Below are 20125 nucleotides of genomic sequence, written 5' to 3' on the forward strand. Positions count from 1 at the left end.
CAATATTGCATTATACATTTAATTATAGTCATCGTCACATGACCAGCATTTACGTTGCGTCGTCTCGTTTTCGTCACGTGATAAAGGTTCGTTGACGACGATATTTAGTCATAATTTTCGTTGACGAAAGCAACACTACTTGTCACCTGACCTGAATACAGCGCGCTGATTCGCTAAAATGGATTTATCGGTTTCTGTTCAAAAACAACAAGGGCGCTTATCGGCTTCTGCAGTAAAACGTGAACTCGCGATGCCTTGAAAGTGGACAAAACCGGATTTTTTGACAAAACTTGTTTAGGATTCAAATTGTGCTATATGTGGAGAATAATGCACGGCATTCAGCTCATTTTTTTTAAAGTGGCGTTTATCGGTTTATGCAAATGAACTCTTCATATATTATATAATATTTTACCTACAATACACAAAAAGACCAAAGCACAAAACAAACAAACAAATAAATAAATGCATCTATAAATACATCCATAAAAATATACTAAGCACAAATTAATTTATAAACAACTACCAAAAACCTTTACAGGAGTCACGTGAAACGCTTATTTTGGTTGTTTTGTGCCTCAGTATTTTATGTGTATTATATGGAAGTAGGTTGATTTTTGGCCTGCTGTGGCCATCATTTTAAAGGGTTACTCCACCCCAAAATGAAAATTTTGTCATTAATCACTTACCCCCATGTCGTTCCAAACCCATAAAAGCTTCGTTCGTCTTCGGAACACAATTTAAGGTATTTTGGATGAAAACCGGGAGGCTTGTGACATTGTCATAACACTGTCAAGGTCCAGAAAAGAATGAAAGACATCGTCAGAATAGTCCATCTGCCATCAGTGGTTCAATCTGAATTTTATGAAGCGACAAGAATACTTTTTGTATGCAAAGAAAACAAAAATAATGACTTTATTCAACTATTTGTCTCCTCCGCGTCACCGTAGCGCCATTTTGGAGAGTATCCACTGAACGCAAACTGCGTATGCTGTTCTGTGTCAGCCGCACCACATGGATACGCTGTTTTCGTTAAAATCAAAGCGTAAATAAACGTAGAAAACGTATCCATGTGGTGCTGCTGACACAGACAAGTAGAACAGTATACGCAGTTTGCATTCAGTGGATAATCTCCAAAATGGCGCTATGGTGACGCGGAGGAGACGAATTGTTGAATAAAGTCGTTATTTTTGTTTTCTTTGCGTACAAAAAGTATTCTCGTAGCTTCGTAATATTATGACAAAATTTTCATTTTGGGGTGGAGTAACCCTTTAAATAAGAATTTTTTTTGTGTGTTTTGCCTGCTTAAATGAAGGTGAAACAAACATCCTGCTTAACAACTGCCAAATGGCTCTTAATTAATATGAGCACATACATACGTTTTAAAATGCTATTTTAAATAAAGCATGTTTGCAATTTGCATGTTCTGTCCAAGTATTTCAAGTCAAATATCCATATGTTTATTTAGAAAAAATAATCATATAATGTCAGGCAATCGGTGCAATGCAACAAAAATAGAAACGGGGCATCTGTGAACTAAAGATGCAACACACTGAGTCACTCTAGTGCGCTCACTTCTCTCAAGTTGTGATGCAGTTATACTGTGATGGATCACTGTATGATGTATTGTGATCTGTGTCTGTGCAGGTATTTCGTGCTGGACCCTGATCTGGGTCAGCTGCAGTATTTCATGAGCGAGCAGGGACGAAGTCAGAAGCCCCGCGGATCCCTGCCTCTGATTGGTGCGTCTGTGATGTCGAGCGACGAGGCGCCTCACATGTTCATCGTCAGCTCAGCCAATGGGGAGCTCTTCAAACTCAGAGGTATTTTACACTCGCTTTCTGAGCTTTATGTCGCGCTTGTGTCTCTCAGGTCAGTGCATTAGTGTGACGATGAGCTAAAGGTTACTTGCTTGCGCTGCAGTGTTGGGCTGTTACCACGGCAACCAGCGGCCTCTGTTTTACGAAAGTCATGTTTCATGCAGGAGTTTGTGCATTTATTCAGTATTTGCTCTCTGTAGTGCTGGAGGATTTTGTACTGAGAGTCTCATTGACATTCAGTCTGTTTCTCAGTCTGTCCAGCCATATGGAGAAAAACTGTGTGAAATAAACAGATGATTCACTTCCATTATGATGTCAGTTCTAAACACTACCATTCAATAGTTTAATTTTTTAAAATGCTTTTATTCAATAACGTCGCATTAAATTGATCAAAAGTGACGATAAACACATTTATAATGTTACAAAAGATTTTCATTTCAAATAAATGCTGTTCTTTTGAACTTTCTATTCATCAAAGTATCCTGAAAAACAAAATGTATCTTGGTTTCCACAAAAAGATGAAGCAGCACAACTGTTTTAAACATTGATAACAATCAGAAATTTTTCAGCATATTAGAATGATTTCTGAACATGGGCATAGAATACACAGTTTTTTTTTTCGGGCGTGTTCACGTAGAGGTTTTCAAGGGCCAGTGTGAATAAATCTAGATTTAAATTCAAAGAGACCAGATTGTCTATACATGACCTGTTGTTTTATTCGGACCCAAAACGAGGCGATGTGAACATTACGGATACACTCTAATACACTCTAATGCAGTGTATGTTTCATTCATACTAGAAGCCACTGCTTCTCCTGCTTCACAAGTCCAAAACGGACTCATAGAAGCAATAACTTTTGACGTGCCAGGAAATCCCTAATATGGACAAACTAGGCATCCGTCTATCGCTGTAGCTAAGCTGAATAAAAAGCAGAAACGTTCTGACTGATGAAACGTGAAGACAATAAACACACGATTGCAACGATATATGGTTTATGTAGTCTCAGCCTCAGACGTCACGCCCACGAACCGTCGGCTGAACGTCTGATACATACGGCACACAAAATTGGAAACACTTCGGGAGTTTCGAAGTCGTCATCAGATTGGTTGAATTATACAGGGTTTCCGGGAGACGTGCGTGTTATGTTTTTAAATGTTCCGCCTGGAAACTAGGGCTGCACGATTAATCGAATGCGATTGTCATGCGCATCTTGTCAGTAAAGCCGGTTCTGTGATTAGTAGTAAATCTCCAGCACGTGCTTTCAGATGGAGCAGCATTTACTACACAGAGCCGTAGTTCACTGACAAGCTACACAAAATTGCGTTCATAATCGCAGACGATTTAATCGCACGATTATGAAATCAAAGAAATCGTTCTGCAAATATGAAAGCTGTTTGCGTAGCTTGTCAGTGAAGTACGGCTCTGTGTAGTAAATGCTGTTCCATCTGAAAGCACGTGAAAGTACCACATTTAATAACATGTTTTTACTCCAAACTCAATTGATAACGTCAGTCGAGTGTTTGAAATAAATCCTTCTGTGACATGATGTGGCTTCTTACACAGAATAAAGCACACAACTTATTTCATAGTATTCTAAGCAGTGATAAAGGCTATGTCGATTAGCACAGCATTATTATATACTTTATTATAATAAAAATTATAATAATAAGAACTCAGATAAACCATATATTGTCGTAGTCGTGTGTTTATTAGTCACGTTGAATTAATGAAAGCAGTTGAATCTTCTGTTTGTTCAGCTGCAGCGATAGGCATTTCCTGGGTTTCTTCTGCAGGGCGTATTTGGTGTTTCCGCGCGAGAGCACCCTCTGGCCTTCAGATGGAGATTTACTGCTGATCACAGAACCGTGCTTCACTGAAAGATATGCATGACAATCACAACTTCTGCCTTATCGCGATTTATCGCCTTTGCGATTTAATTTTGATTAATCGTGCAGCTCCACTGGAAACAAAGATGCTGTGACGCCAAACCCCCTCATGTTAGAAGAAAGCCGTCGTGTTTACAACTGTGATAATGAACGCTTATCAGGATCAACTGAACGCTGGATTTTTAAAAGTATGTGAAATATTTAAAGTTTGCGTCCAAGACGTTTTACACACGTTATTGTGGGGACATTTCCATGCCCCTAAACATGACGCGGCACAAAACGAAACATGACTGGTTGCTTTATCTGTCAGTCATATGGCCTCGTGGGCGGTCCTTGCCATTCAAAGCGCCCAAGGTTCCCAGACCTTCTGCCCGTCCGTCTGAAGGTCTGGCTACGCGAGACTATGGTTTATGTGTGTTTTTCAAGTCATCTCCAGGTAATAAATAAATAAAGTATATGAATAATGCTGTGCTAATTGTCATAGCATTTATTACACTATAGAAACTATAACATATATATTTCTGCCTTATTCTGTGATAAAAATGGAAAAAAAGTGTTTGTAGTATATAAACCAATCAAAATTTATAAACCAATAAAATTGTCATTAAGAAAATAACCGTGGAAAAAATCATACAAATTACTGTCCAACAGTGTTTTTGATTTCTTAGCCAATTAAAAGAGATAAGGGAAAAAAAAAAACGTCAATTAGACAAAAAAAAAAAAAAAGATGGCTACGCCCCTGTTTCTGAAGGATCATGTGACACTGAAGACTGGAGTAATGATGCTGAAAATTTGGCTTTGAATAACAGGAATAAATTATATTTTAAAATATATTACTATATAAAACCGTTATTTTAAATTGTAATACTATTTCACAATATTGCGTTTTAGAATTTGCTCACTGCTGCCATCTCAAGGGGTTCTGGGTATTTACCATGAGGTTTGGTAGCTGGTTTCTTCTGGTCCAAGGTGGTTCTCAGTAGTGAGGATTTGGCTAAGCAATTCAATCATCTTGGTTAAGGGCCTTGATGGTGAAAATCAGGCCATTTCATCTTAAATCCAGCATGAAATCAACGCTTACCATTTTATTTATATTTATTATTAAAATATAATATATTATTTATATTTATTTTGGTATTTTTACATTCATACATTTTTTATTTTATATTTATTTATTTAGAATAATTGTATTTATTTATATGTATTTACTTAGATTAATTTTATTTTATGTATTACATATTTTATGTATTTTTATTGACTTATTTTTGGCACCTTTATTTAAAGGTTCAGTTAAGAAAGACTGGGTAAAAAGATCAGAAGCAGCCAACATTATAAAAGGGATCCAAGTCTAACTGTATTGTATGGATAGGATTTTTTATAAAAAAAAAAAAAAAAAAAAAAAAAAAAGAACATTTTGAAAATATTAACCATGGAAAACCAATTTTTCCTCTCTTGGCCATAGAAAGAAAGTACATTTTGAATACATTTTTTTATTAAAAAAGTTTCCTGATGCATCAGTTTTTTGTGTCTGAAATATTTCCATGTAATAGTTTAGCACACCACATCTTATGTAATATTTTGTATTAGCATGCTTGTTAAACCAAATTAATAATAATTCATTTAAAATTCCAAAGATGGGAGTTTCATTCATCAATGCAGAACTGTTTGAGAAAGCATCATGATGCATTAATTTTTTAATACAGTTAGTACACACTGTTGTTCTCGTATGTATGTGCATGTGTGTGTGTGTGTGTGTGTATTATGTGGTGTTGTGTTTATTTTCGGACGGCTGGTGATCCAGTCTTTCTCCAGCACTCCTTAATCTGGAGTCTGTTTCTGGTTTATTCAGGCTGTAAAGTTAAAGTTAAAGCCCTGCTGAAGCTCACTTGATGATTTCAGCTCAAGTGTTTCATTGACGCTTGTTTTGACTCTAGGAATAGTCTGACTTCCTGTTGAATGTGGAAGTGATGTGGTGTTGACATGCTCAGGGTCACTCGTCATTCTGAAAGATCAAAAGGATGTTTCATTTACTGTGTCAGTGTGTTATTTTAGTATCAGTGAGATACTGTTATACTGTAGTTTTTATTAAGAGTTTGAATTTTTTTTTTTTTTTACAATTTATTTTTATAGTAATTTCTTTTATATTTTGTTGTTTTGTTGTCATTTTTATTTAATAGTTTTTTTAAAACATGTATATATATTTGTATTAATTTTATTTCAGGTTTAGTTATTTTAGTACATCAGGTTAAACTAAATAAATGAAAAATGTTGCCTTGGGAACTAGCTGAAATAAAGGGTTTTTAGTATTTTATTTTATTTTATTCAGTTGAAGTTTATTTTATTTCTAGTATTTTTTATGGTATTAGTTTTTGTTAACTATAATAACCCTGGTAACTAATACATTAATACTTTGCATATTTCCTCTCCCTCTCTCTCATGTTTCCTCCTGTAATTCCTCTGTCCCAGCGGTGGATGCCACAGAACAGCAGCTTTGGATGACGCAGCTACAAGCCTGTACCAGACGCCACTCTGACAGCAGTGCCAAGGTGTGTGTGAACACACACACACACACACACACACAAAACATACATGTTGTGGAGTCTGTTTGAGATGAGAGCAGAGAAAGTGTTATAGGAGAATAATTTTTTTGTATTTGAGAGATTCTGGGTAGCGTGTCAACCCAATGTGAGTAAATCACTAGCATATGCGACTAAATTTCCATGCTAGGCAACCAAATAATGTCTATCGTTAGCTATTGCCTAATAAATTGTTAGATTTCACTCGCCAGTGTTTGAGTTAGAGGCTAAGTATAAGTTTAACACTGATAATTCACTTGCCTTCACTCATTATGAAAACTGCGCACTTGAGAGTTTCGCTGTCTGTCTTTAAAGCGCACTATTTTAATTAATCTCAAAGGATGCACAGCGCAGCATAAATGACTGTATATTCCTTGTTGTATTTTCCTGTCAAAATAGTGGAGTTTATTTGGAATTATTCAGCCTTTGAGAACAAGCACAAGCCACTTCGGTTTCTTCGGTAGTGGGCGGAACTAATGCACAAACTGCAATCTCATTGGCCGGCGCTCACCTATTACCGTCACTGCAGAGCCGTTGAGAAACAGAGTTGCGACACTCCCATAGACTTCCAAAGGAACTGAGGAATGCGGAAGTAAAGCGTGCCCTGGAGCAGCCAATAGTTCCAGCATTGAAGCCCATTCATTTCAGTGTTTCTCAAGCACACTCGCCAAAAATTGAAGAAATTACAGCATTTTTTGACATTTGAATTCATTAGTTGACCTCTGGCCAGTAATGTTATGTTATGAAGAGCATTATAGTTAATGTTTATCGTTAAATAATAGACAGTTATACTATAATTGCAGTTAGATAACATGAGAAACACCTTAAGAGCGACCATAACCAAATGCTAGTTGTCATATTTTTAAAGTGCCCCTATTATGCCTTTCCGAATATTATCTTTCATGCAGTGTGTCATGTAGCTGTATGTGAACATAAACTATCTGCAAAGTTGTGAAGCCGACAGTGCACAATAAATAAAGTTATTGTCTATCAAAAAAAAAGAGTCGGCTCGCAATCGCCTAAACGAGTCGTCAGGAATTCGAATCTTATTCTGTTACGGCTCTATGTCACAAAGTAACACATTTGTATAATGTCCGCCCACGTTCTACGTCGCCAACTTGCCCGCCCACAAACAGTAACATTTCTGTGTGGTTAACATCATGTCGAGAAGACGCTGTATACTACGCTGAGAGAGTAAATTAGTTTTATCACATCTTATAATTACCACAAACTTGTTAACACTTGACACTTGCCACTGAGAAACGTCCTGCTCCAGTCGTGCTTGTGAATCCGTCTCTTGTCGATCAGCCAGTTCTACCGTTTCATCATCAGACTCTGGCTCGAATTGGTAAGGTTCAATCGATACCATCTTTTCTATGTATTGTCAAGTCTCCAGGGCTGTCATTTCATCATGGCAATGGGCGTTTCGTTTCCTACACGCGCTGTACGCGGTAGACCAATCCAGAGCCAATCTCTCTACGGCTCTGGACCAATCACAAAGGACTGCGCCATCTGACCAATCACAGCAGTGAGGGCTCACGGAAAGGAGGGGTTTAGAGAGACTGATTCTTTGAACTGCTTCGCACGAGTCGTTTACGAATCATTTAGAAATGAGGTCAAATTAAATCTGTTTTTTTGAGAAAACTAATGTGATTTTGCCCATGCATGTAAACCTGTTTTAGGAGACTCGTAAAACAATATTAGCAACCTTAAAAATGGCGTAATAGGGGCACTTTAAGTTTTTAGACTTTCTGCAATCTTTCTCTCACTGTAGGAAGTCAAATGAGTTTCAATGAAGACTGCCCATTCAAGGAATATATTAATTAAGGAGTTTCTCTGTTTGACTTGTGTTTTTTTTTAAAGCATTACCTTAAATTTCTTTCTGGGTTAAATTCCGTATTTGCTTGCCTTTATTCATATTCACTTAAGTTGTATGCTTATGTGAATATCATAAAATAACACATGTAACATGTAACAAAAAAAAATAGAAACTTTAAAAAAATCAAGTGTTTGATAATGTCTAAAAATACATTCAAATGCAAAAAAAATTAATAAATTGTAATATAAATAATAAGCATATTACCAAATGTTACACTTAAGGTGTTTGGTCACATTTGACTGACAAGTAGTATGAGAACATTTCTCTTTATCACTCCCCAGAATAAAATGCTATTGTAAAGCGTAGTCAGCGTAGTTATTAGGGGTGGGCGATATGACCAAAATCTTATATCACGTTATGAGTAATTTTATTTCACAGTAACAATTCATATAACGATATAGTTATTTTTGCTTTAAATAATGTCTTTATGATATCAAAATTTTGATACCATAGAAATGTTATATTTCTTGTCAGCAGTGTCAATATCACAAAAAAATTAATACTAGCCTAAATTTAAAAAAACAACAAACAAAACTCAAGCTCACTGAAGGCAAGTAAACAGTCACTGATTAAATAAGAATAAGAAACTAATTACAAGCAACAAACAGACAAAAAAAAACTACAGTAGAACAAATAAATAAGAAATGCTGCATACTTTGTATAAAGTAATCAAATATATAAAAACACTGCATATTCTTCACTGTGTAAATTAAAAAAAAAAAAAAAAAAACTGAAGTGATATGTGGCCAAGTATGGTGACCCATACTCGGAATTAGTGCTCTGCATTTATCCCATCCAAAGTGCACACACACAGCAGTGAACACACACACACACACACCGTGAACACACACCCGGAGCAGTGGGCAGCCATTTTTCAGTTGGGGGTTCGGTGCCTTGCTCAAGGGCACCTCAGTCATGGTATTGAAGGTGGAAGAGAGCGCTGTACATTCACTCCCCCCACCTACAATCCCTGCTGGTACGAGACTCGAACCCGCAAACTTTGGGTTACGAGTCCGACTCTCTAACCATTAGGCCACAACTTCCCCCTGAAGAAATGTGTTTCTTCTTATTAAACTTACAAAAGTGATTTAGTCAAGAGCAGTGAGAGATGTTCTCGTTTTTGTTCTTTGATTAACAGGAATGACCGAGAGCAGGAATATTAGACTGCTGTCACTTTAAGAGCTGCCCGGATCCAATATACGGTTACACATGTGTTTTCTTTCTCAGCTGTCTGCTTTCACTTAAGACCTAAATTACTGTGTTCATGAGGATACTTGCAAAGATGGGCATTTTGACACATACAAGTGTGTATTTAACCGTTCAAGGCCTAGAAAGCGTCAAAAATAACTCCGTTCAATACTCCCGCGCTCTATGCGCACCGTCTTCACGTGCTCTTCCTCTCTGACAGCGCTCATAAACAGTCTCTCAGACAGAGCGAGCGTATAGCGAAATGATTTCTCTTTCCCTGCTGATTGCTGGTTTCAACGGCTTAAAATCACGTAGACAAAAAAAACGTTGTTAAAGTGACTTAAAATAGGAAAGATCTTGATATAGTTGTTTTAATGCTTATTTTAAATCAATTCAAGTCATTTTGAGAGCCTTTTGGAGGTTTGCTAAGGCGTAATCTGATCTGTTGTCATTCACAGATGAGGAAACTGAAGGATTGTGATGAGCATCTGTGTGTCGAGCAAACTCAGAACACACTGGACGCACAGGTAACACACACACACACACTCTCTCTCTCTTTCTCTTGTCTCACGTGTGTTTGTTATATTATCTGTCTCATAATGTCCTGATGTGTGTGATTGTCGTACACACAGGGTTGGTCTGTGTCTGTCTCTGGTCTGTTAATGCTGTGCTGTAGTAACTGCTCGTCAGCACATGATCACAGAGCTTCATTCAGTGAAGAACAGACGCTTCATTGAAACACTGAGCCTTTCTTTCTCTCTCAGATTCCTCTGTAAATGATATCCGCACTAATTGATCCAGACGGATCTAGAGTCACTGCTGAGGGCATTAGCACACACATACTACTTTTGTTTTTCATCTGACAAGGTTGTTTCTGAATCTTTAAATAACCATATTCTCCCACCTCAGTCCCAAAGTATGAGGATAGAGATACGAACCCACCCCCAATATTCACATCAGCACTCAATAAATATGGGTTTTTCAATGGCTGCTTCTTAAACTCTTACCCACAATCCTAAATACGTTACCAGCACGCTACAAACAAAATGCTTTTTTTTACTTTTCCAGTTAAACCATCCTTGAAAGTCCTTGAAACATGATAAATGTACTTGAGAAACAACACTGCATGAGAAATGACGATGTGTTTTAATAGACTGTATCTTAAATATGAGTGTGTTTTGTCTTCCTGCACAGTTTGTTACTTATTTCAAGGATTTTGAGATGTTAAATAAGACAAAAATACTCATTAAGAAGATATTTTTTACATTGTAGTTGTTTAGAATTACTATCTCAAAGCCTAAAGCACTGAAAAAAGATCGGAAGAACCTTTTATTAAAAATGATAGATTTATTTGCTGTTTATTTATTTATTTATTTATTTATTTATTAAATATAAATAAAATAAATGAATACATTTCATTTACTTAATTTATTTATGGCACTTATATTACTAAGTAACATTATAAAATGATTCATCTAACCAAACAGTATTTATGGGAAATTTTGATTCATGGAGTCATGATGCAATGACAAAACAATTCCTGATCAGTTTTCCTGCAATATAATTTAGTGCATTGTTAAATACATTAACTGATAAGAATTAAGATCACTGATAACATGCCTAATAACGTCCTTAGAGATATCATTGCACCACACACTGCAGTAAATAAAATGAATGTTTTATTTTAAAAATTATTTCAGGCCTGTGGGATGGCATTTGGCTTCGGCTGCTATGTGCCCACATTCACTGTCAGATTGTGTTCGGCCCACACACACACACACATCTGTGTTCACCTGGGAGATAGAGCGCTATAGTGTTACAGAGAGAGAGAGAGAGAGAGAGAGACCTGTCTGTGTAAACATCTCACCTACTTCTGCTCTGTGATTCACTTTATTTAAAGGCTCATAAAATGTTATATTCAAGGCTGTTAATCATTTAAATATTTAACCGTGATTAATTGCATCATTTTATTCTAATTAACAGATTGAAGTCAGAGTAAACTCAATAAAAGGTGCATGTGTGCTTGTGAAGATTATCCTCAAACTGCATCAAAACACACAGGAATAGACATACATTAATATAATCTTATTTTAAAGATGCAGTTCTCTTCTTCATATTTCTATGAATCTCTCGTGGGTTATATTTCACTTATTGATCTTCATTGATCATTGATCTTCACCACACAAACACGCCAAATGACTTTTGTTAAACATCACATCTAGGTTTGATTTATAAGTTACCCATAAAAAGAGTTTTTAACCCATCATTTAGTGATAACAGGAGCTCTGCTGATTTCTGTGCATGTGTGATCAAATCTTGTTTTAATCAGCTGAAAATGTTCAGATCCAACTTTAGAAACCACACAGTTATAGCGATTATTAAGTTATTACACTTACATGCATTAGCAGCATTAAAACATTGTTTAATACAGTGTTCATTTAGTGTCATTGAGATTATATACTATTATAATTTTATTAATAGTTTTTGATTTTTTTATATTTTCTGTTTTCATTTTATTTCATTTAAAGTATTAGTACATTTTTTCAATATAGTTTTTTTTCCGTTTTTATTTCACTTTTATTTTTAGTCATTTGAAAATGAAGAAATGTTGCCTTGGCAACTAGTTGAAGTAAAATAAGGGGTTTTTATGTTTTATTTTATTTCAAGAAACTCTTAAAGCATGGTTGCAATGTGTTCATTGTCAAACTCCAAAATCAGATTATTTTTAATTCTTAAAAAAACGCCATTATTTTATTTGAAAATTTTTTTATTTTTATTTTATTAACAAAATATTTTAGTTTGTCTTGTATATTTTACATTTCACTTCCATTTTTTGAGGGTAAATAAAGAAAAACGTATACACTGTAATCATGAAACAAAGCGACATTTGTACTAGACAAGTGTAAAATTACTGTGGATAAAAAAATTATATTCTGAACCCCATGTGGATTTACACAAACAGAGAAAGTCAAAAAGTGTTACTTTGTGCCCCGCTCTCCCCTATGTTTATATAACATATATAACATATAAGGCTCTTTTATCTCTAAAGACATAATTTTATCTGTATGGTTCTGATGCTTGAGTGTATTTAGCACATGAAGTCTTGCGAAGGTGAGTTTGATAGTGAAATCTGTCCTGGTTGTGACTTGTGTTTCACTATATGGAGTGTGACTGCGGTGTGAATGCAGCTGTAATTCTGCATTCACTGCTTGTTAGACTGTATTATGTGTCTGTGAATGGGAAAAGGTTTTTTACCGTCTCTCTCTGTGTGTCTCAGGGTTCATCGGGCCGGACACGAAGTTTCTCTCTGCTTCCTCACCTCCCTCCGTCTTCCTCTCCTGTATCTCAGAGACATCTGCCTCACCACGGGCCTCCGAGCAACATCGTTACCATCACGCACCACAAGTCGCCTGCAGCCGCCCGCCGTGCCAACAACCAGTACCCAGAGCGCATCCTGGAGGTCAAAGAGGTCAGACACACACCTCAAACACTGGACCGACATTTATAGACCATCATGATGCTCCTCACTTAAGCTCCTGTCTGATCTAATTCAGAATTAAAGAATACTCAGAATATATTTAGGCCTAAATGTAAGATTTGTGTATTTGAATTGCAAATAAAATGTCCATCCATTAAGATTATACAGTTTTACTGATATAATAAACTAATAAACTTAATCTGATGCATATTTGTCAGTCCTACATTTTCTAATTTGTTTTAATCTCATATATTTTCACTAATTGAATATTGCTGGTTCCACAGCCAGCCATTTTTAAACCATATTCATACTTTTAACTGACTAAATGTGACCATGGGCCACAAAACCAGTCATTAGGGTCAAATTTTCGAAATTGAGATTTACACATCATCTGAAAGCTGAATAAATATGCTTTCCATTGATGTATGGTTTGTTAGGATAGGACAATATTTGGCCGAGATACAACTATTTGAAAATCTGGAATCTGAGGGTGCAAAAAAAAAATCAGAATATTGAGAAAATCATCTTTAAAGTTGTCCAAATGAAGTTCTTAGCAATGCATATTACTAATCAAAAATTAAGTTTTAATATATTTATGGTAGGAAATTTACAAAATATCTTCATGGAACATGATCTTTACTTAATATCCTAATGATTTTTGGCATAAAAGAAAAATCGATAATTTTGACCCATACAATGTATTTTTGGCTATTGCTACAAATATATCCCAGCGACCTATGACTGGTTTTGTGCTCCAGGGTCACAAATGTAATTGTTTTCACAATGAACAGATTTATGCTGATTCTAAACAACTGGAATAAATTCATTTTGAAAATATGATTATTTAAATAAAATCAAATAGGTAATAATAAACTATGGCATGTTTTTTTTTTTTTCTGAGTGCAGAAATCTGACCCGTTTTACTAGGGATGCACGATATATCGGCCACCATATCGGTATCGGCCGATAAATGCTCATTTTTTCTGTTATCGGTATCGGCCCGATAAGAAAATTTGGCCGATATCTTGAAGCCGATAAATAATGCATTATTTCCTTCAGAGACACTTCAGATGCACGCTGTTCGTTTGCAGCCTTTTGTGCAATTGTACGTTGTAATATTGTGTTTATTTGATGTATATCTGATTTATCTCATATAGAATGCGTTCGGTATCGGCCAAAATTTTCATATCGGTGCATCCCTACGTTTTACTTATGTATGACTAAAAAATATGCATCATATTGAGTTTATTCATTTATGTTCAAATAAAAGTGTTATGTTAAAATGGTGTTCCATCCAAATGGATGGAAATTTTAAATGCAATTCAAATACTTCTTTCAATTAATGTCCATGATTGTGAAGTGAATTCCACACATTCCACAGGAGATTGAATTGGACTTTGGAAGAGGAAATGACTGAATTGAAATTCAACACAGCATAAGAATTTAATTAGTCCAATAGTGAGACAAAACATAAATATCTGAATTAGCTTTTTATTTTAACTAAGTGCCTTTTTATTCCCTGAAATGCAGAAATGTATTTCTTTCTGAACTGATTCAATAGTTCATAAAACAATCAAAACAATTAAATCAGATTTAGCTTAATAATAAATAATAAGTAACAAAATCAAATGGCATTCTGGGAAATTAAATGTTCTTTCGCATCATCCATAAATCAAATGTATGTATAATTAATCAAACAGTGCTAGATCAAGCCTTAATCTGTGCAAACCAAACTATCACCGAAGAGATAAATCATGACATAATACGGAAAGTGACACTGACACTGACAATCTGCTTGCTTTAAAGTAATCTATTCTATAAAGCGCTATATAAATAAACGTGAGGAATTGCAGAGCTGGAGCAAATATCCACATCGCTGTGATCAGATGCTTTCTTAACTGCTGTTTTCTCACCGCTGTCATTTTTGCTGTGCGTTTATTTTGTTATTGAGAGGAAAGCATGCAGCATATTCTGGATGTTTGCTAACAGTAAAGCGCTGCTTGCTTATACTGTATCAAACTTCTTTTTACCTCTAAGTGAAGAATGGAAACGAGCTTCGCCGTGAGTATATCGGAGCCATCACCCACAGCAGCAATTTATTTGTAATTTTTTTAAACTTACCCATGCTTGTCTTCTTCTATTGGATTGCATCCAGGAGAGCTGAATTAGTCTCGCGCTACAGCGCCACACAGGTCTAAGCGTGTTATTGCAGGCCCTTACATTAGGTCATTTGAGATCAAACATCTATTCGACAACAAATATTTGTTGACAGTTTTTATTGTCTACGTTGTCGATAATGTCGTCTAATCGTTTCAGCCCTACCTTCAATATAGTGAAAGTCACTTTGGATAAAATCATCTGCAAAATGAATAAATACAAATATGTAATTTAAGTAACACCTCCTGTTCACTGTATGTTTCTCCTCATATAAACTGTCATTTTGAGCTGTGCTGGGTTTTATTTCTGTGCCAGAACATCATTTAGAGAATTAAATAAGCCCTGCGTCAGCTGAAACATTATTACCTCATCTATCACAGCTCATGTGATCATCTACATCAACTACAACTGAACCTATAGCGCTTTGATTTCAGGCCCTCGATTATCACATCAGCAATAAAGTCAAGTCATTTCAGAGGGGGAGATAGTTTTGATGAAAGATTATGAAGATGCTAAACAAGTTTTATTTTTTTTTTACAATAATAAAGAAGTCTTTTCTGCTCACCAAGCCTGCATTTATTTAATTATAAATACTGTAAAAACAGTAAAACTGTGAAATATTATTACAATTTAAATTAACTTTTTTCCCCATTTCAATATATTGGAAAAAGTAACTTACTCCTGTGATGCAACGCTGAATTTTCAGCATCATTACTCCAGTCTTCAGTGTCACATGATCCTTCAGAAATCATTCTAATATGCTGATTTGCTGCTCAAGAAACATTTCTGATTATTAGCAATGTTGAAAACAGCTGTGCTGATTCATATTTTTGTGGAAACCATGATACATTTGAATTTTCAGGGGTCTTTGATGAATAGGAAGCTCAAAAGAACAGCATTTCTTTTAAATATCTTTTGTAACATCGTAAATGTCACTTTTGATCAATGTTATGCATCCTTCATTAATAAATCTATTAATTTCTTTATAAATAAAAAAAAAAGAAATCTTGCATCAGAATCAGTATATTATTGTAAAAACTGACTTGAGAGTTTTCTGATGATATCCCAGTTTAATCCCAAGGGTTGTGTTCCAGTTAGTAGTGAAACTGAATGACGCCACCTGATGGTCAACTGCAGTAAAGCTCCTTCCTCATTTCTTCAGGTTATGATTAAGGTCGAGGGGCAGCAGAAGAGTCTGGTCCAGTCCATCGAGTCTCTGCCGATGCGAGGATCCCTGTCCTGTCTGGATCAGGACCTGCTACTGCTGAAAGCCACCTCTGCCGCCACCCTGAGCTGCCTTGGCGAGTGCCTGAATATATTACAGCAGAGCGCCGGACACAACCACGGGCCGCCCTCCGGTGAGTCCAATACGGACACCCTACAGACGCCCGTGGCTCCTCCAGACCCGGAGCCGGCCAAAGATCAGGGCGAGGTCGACTGCGGCCCCTGTCCATATCTAACGGACCCCATGCAGCTAAACGTTTGTAAAAAATGTTGTTGAAGTGCTGTTCATTGTTCATGCTGCATGTTCAGTGTTTGTGTGAGTTCATCTGTATTTTGGTTCTTGATTTGAATTGTTTGTTCATTCAGTTCTGTGCCTGATTATATCATTTGTATTCGTGCTTGAGTGTGTAACACGTTCAGGGATGACACCACCGTCCCTTAATGCATGATTCATGTGAGTGTTTGGAATCTGATTCCTGTTGCTTTTCAATGCTGGACTAACCACATGCCAAAGAAACACACACACACTGGTGCCTGAAAACTCAAAACGACCCAGTGGATCCCATTAAACATTTCAGAACGACCCTGACATGGACTCAGGTGCTTCACTCAGGGCGTCAAAATCAATCGCCATGATTTTAGATTTGATTTTGTTTTATGTTTTGCATTTTTATTCGTTTTTTATGTTGATTCACTCTGCCAAAAACAACTAAAAGAAAAAACGGGAACTCCTTGATATCAGTGGACACCTTCGCTGTCTTTCTTTCTCCGAGAAGAAACACTTGAGAGCTGAATGACTCTGTGCCTGATCTGAGTATTGTATTTTCATTTTTGAATGTTAATCTTCAGATCTCAGGTTATGTTCCTTGTGTTTGGAGAGAACAAAATGCATTTTGTTTCAGCGGAATGCTATTTTTCTTCAGTTTTGTAAAACATGTTTTTGAAAATATGAGAGCGAAAATGCTTGTTCCTCTCTCGCCCTGAATGCTTCAGATGAGTTCAAACTGAGGTGGAAATGAAGCGGTATTGGTGTACTGAATGGTCTGAATCCAAACTGATCGCTTAGAATGTTTCTGATGTTACAGAAATTAATTAAAGGAATGAGTTCAGATGACACCATTGATCTCTGACTGAGGACTATTGTGGACTAGTTATATATATATATATATTGAGGGGGCGGGGCCTGCAGATCCAAACAGGAGGGAAACGCCAATCAGGTAAATACATCTTGTGTGTCTTGTTTGCATGATCCGTTTGCTTTTCATCACAATGATCAGCCAGACATTTCACGTGTTCTGGTCTGTGCATGGATGTTTCTCTGCATGGTCTGTGTGAGGATCTTTTTTCCAGCTTATTCCGAAATTAATGAATTAATCTGAAGTGATGCTTGTTGCTGTCAGATGTAGTGTTGATGTAGTGTTTTGGAGGAGAATCACAGTCTTTTAATTTTCGGACATTTTAATTAGGCTATTTCTAGCTTCTATAACCGTTTAAAGTAAACAGTTTTCAATGTTTATGTCTTTTAGGTTCACCAAGGCTGCATTTATAAATACAGTAAAAAAAAAAAAAACAGTAAAAATGTGGACTATTATTACAATTTAAAATAGCTGTTTTGTATTTTTATATATTTTTTAATGTATTATATTTTAACATTTATTCATGCGATTTACAGTCTTAAGAACCTGGAGGCCTGTTCACACACTAACTTATAGCAGTAACGATGAAGATATCGTTTTTCAAATCATCCAAAATAATAAATAACAAGAATAGCAGAGTCAAACTATAATAACAACAGAGAGGAACGACATCATTGGAATAACTTTCAGAGTGATTTTTTTTTCCAGGTGTTTTTTTATTGCTCAGAGGTTGCTTATTCAGAGCTCGGAGGATTATTGGAGTTTAAGTGTCAAACATTCGGCTGAAACCCTGTTGAAAATACAGCATATGCTGGTTAGGTATGTTTTGAAGCATGGCTGATGGTTTGAGCTGGTTTAAGCTGGTCCTGAGCAGGAGAGTTTAGGACCAGCAGATGACCAGCTTAAACCAGCTCAAACCATCAACCATGCTTCAAAACATACCTAACCAGCATATGCTGGTTTTTAAGACACCACATTTACTCTCCATGAAATCTCACTGCTGACTAGGAGAAAACAATTGAGGCGATTTTTCTTCTTTTCTTGGGTTAAGCAGTAAGGAGACTCAAAGGAAAGCGTTAGTAAATCTCTCTAGAGTGTTTCTGATATTAGTCATATGGGTTAGAGTTCAAGTAAACAGTCTGTATATAGTCATCAAAAGTGATTTCAGCTCTGAGTCTGACATGATCGTTTATGTAAATGATAAGAATTCTATTCCAGCCGTGGTTGTTTATTTCAGTTTTCTGAGCTAGATGATTTCTGAAGAGTCTCATGTATCTCATGCATTAATAAAATAATATCTCCATGAATTAATATCGGGTTCGATTTTTGATGCTCTATCTATCTATCTATCTATCTATATTTTATTAAAGTGCTAATAATCTACAGCTTAATGGGCCACAATGTCACAAAGACAAAGTATATTTAAATTTTAGTTCAGTCAGAAATTGTATATGGCTGAATGTAAAGAAAACTCGAGATCTCAGAAATATGAGAGCAGATGCCAAGTTCATCCTGCCCTGATAATACTTTGATAGTGAGATCATGAGAATTTGAGATGTTTTTGCATCAGCACGAGAGCTTAAAACCTTTCACATCTTTTCACAACACACTGAACTGCTGCAGGGCCAGGGCCCTCTGAAGTTTTGAATACATATACAATTAACTGATTATTTTTATAAAAAATACATAATACAGTGTTAAAACTGCCATTCTGTGATATGTGCAATGTTTTTCATGTGGCGGTCAAAGCAGCATATGATGTTTGTGTTAAAAGTTGTGAATCATTCCCGCAGAGAAAAAAAAAAACTGCTAAGGTGGTTTGCCCTTTTTAGCTGGTTTCCACTGGTCAGGCAGTTTTAGTTTGATGGGCTTTTGTGACGTGACGTGACATGTGGCCAAGTATGGTGACCCATACTAGGAATTAGTGCTCTGCATTTAACCCATCCTTAGTGCACACACACAGCAGTGAACACACACACACACCGTGAACACACACCCGGAGCAGTGGGCAGCCATTTATGCTGCAGCACCCGGGGAGCAGTTGGGGGTTCGGTGCCTTGCTCAAGGGCACCTCAGTCGTGGTATTGAAGGTGGGAGAGAGCGCTGTACATTCACTCCCCCCACCTACAATTCCTGCCGGTAAGAGACTTGAACCCACAACCTTTGGGTTATGAGTCCGACTCTCTAACCATTAGGCCACGACTTCCCCACTTGTCAACCAGCTAAACGTAGGCTAAGCCATCTTAGGCTGGTCTTTTCAGCAGTGTTATCAGCGTGATGGACTGAAGTTCACTAATTGATTTGGTTTTGAGTTTCGGCGTGATGTGTAACTGCTGACCGCTGGTCGTGTGTTCTTCGTTCCTGCAGATAATGTTCCCGCGTGGACCGTCCCAAAGTCGCCCTCAGGAGAACGTCTGAGGAACGGCGGTGCTGCTACCCTGAGCTCCACTGAGCCCTCGCCCACCCTCAGGAAAACAACCCTGCTGCAGAACACTGAGGTGAGACCACTTACTGTCTGAGACTGGAGCAAGATTATGCATTATATTACCGTTCAAAAGTTTGGGGTCGGTAAGATTTTGTAATGTTTTTGAAAGAAGTCTCTTATGTCCACTGAAGCTGCATTTATTTGACCAAAAGTACAGTAAAAACAGTATTATTGTGAAATATTATTACAATTCAAAATAATTTTCTATTTTAAATGTAGTTTATTCCTGTGATGTGCAGCTGAATTTTCAGCATCATTACTCCAGTCTTCAGTGTCACATGATCCTTCAGAAATCATTC

The 20125-nt window shown here is 36.5% G+C and overlaps 1 protein-coding gene across 1 annotated transcript in view; it reads left to right on the top strand.

Moving 5' to 3' along the window:
• LOC107694748 (oxysterol-binding protein-related protein 10-like) overlaps nucleotides 1-20125 on the top strand; it is a 39606-nt gene that overhangs the window by 8019 nt on the left and 11462 nt on the right. The window contains exons 2-8 of the mRNA XM_016494428.1: nucleotides 1645-1820; nucleotides 6170-6249; nucleotides 9805-9873; nucleotides 12624-12815; nucleotides 16144-16479; nucleotides 17341-17422; nucleotides 19709-19839. Coding sequence (XP_016349914.1) covers nucleotides 1645-1820; nucleotides 6170-6249; nucleotides 9805-9873; nucleotides 12624-12815; nucleotides 16144-16479; nucleotides 17341-17422; nucleotides 19709-19839 — 1066 coding nt within the window. The remainder of the gene's footprint in view (nucleotides 1-1644; nucleotides 1821-6169; nucleotides 6250-9804; nucleotides 9874-12623; nucleotides 12816-16143; nucleotides 16480-17340; nucleotides 17423-19708; nucleotides 19840-20125) is intronic.

This window comes from Sinocyclocheilus anshuiensis, unplaced genomic scaffold, assembly GCF_001515605.1.
Source record: "Sinocyclocheilus anshuiensis isolate Anshui unplaced genomic scaffold, SAMN03320099.WGS_v1.1 scaffold1497, whole genome shotgun sequence".
Lineage (NCBI taxonomy): Eukaryota > Metazoa > Chordata > Actinopteri > Cypriniformes > Cyprinidae > Sinocyclocheilus > Sinocyclocheilus anshuiensis.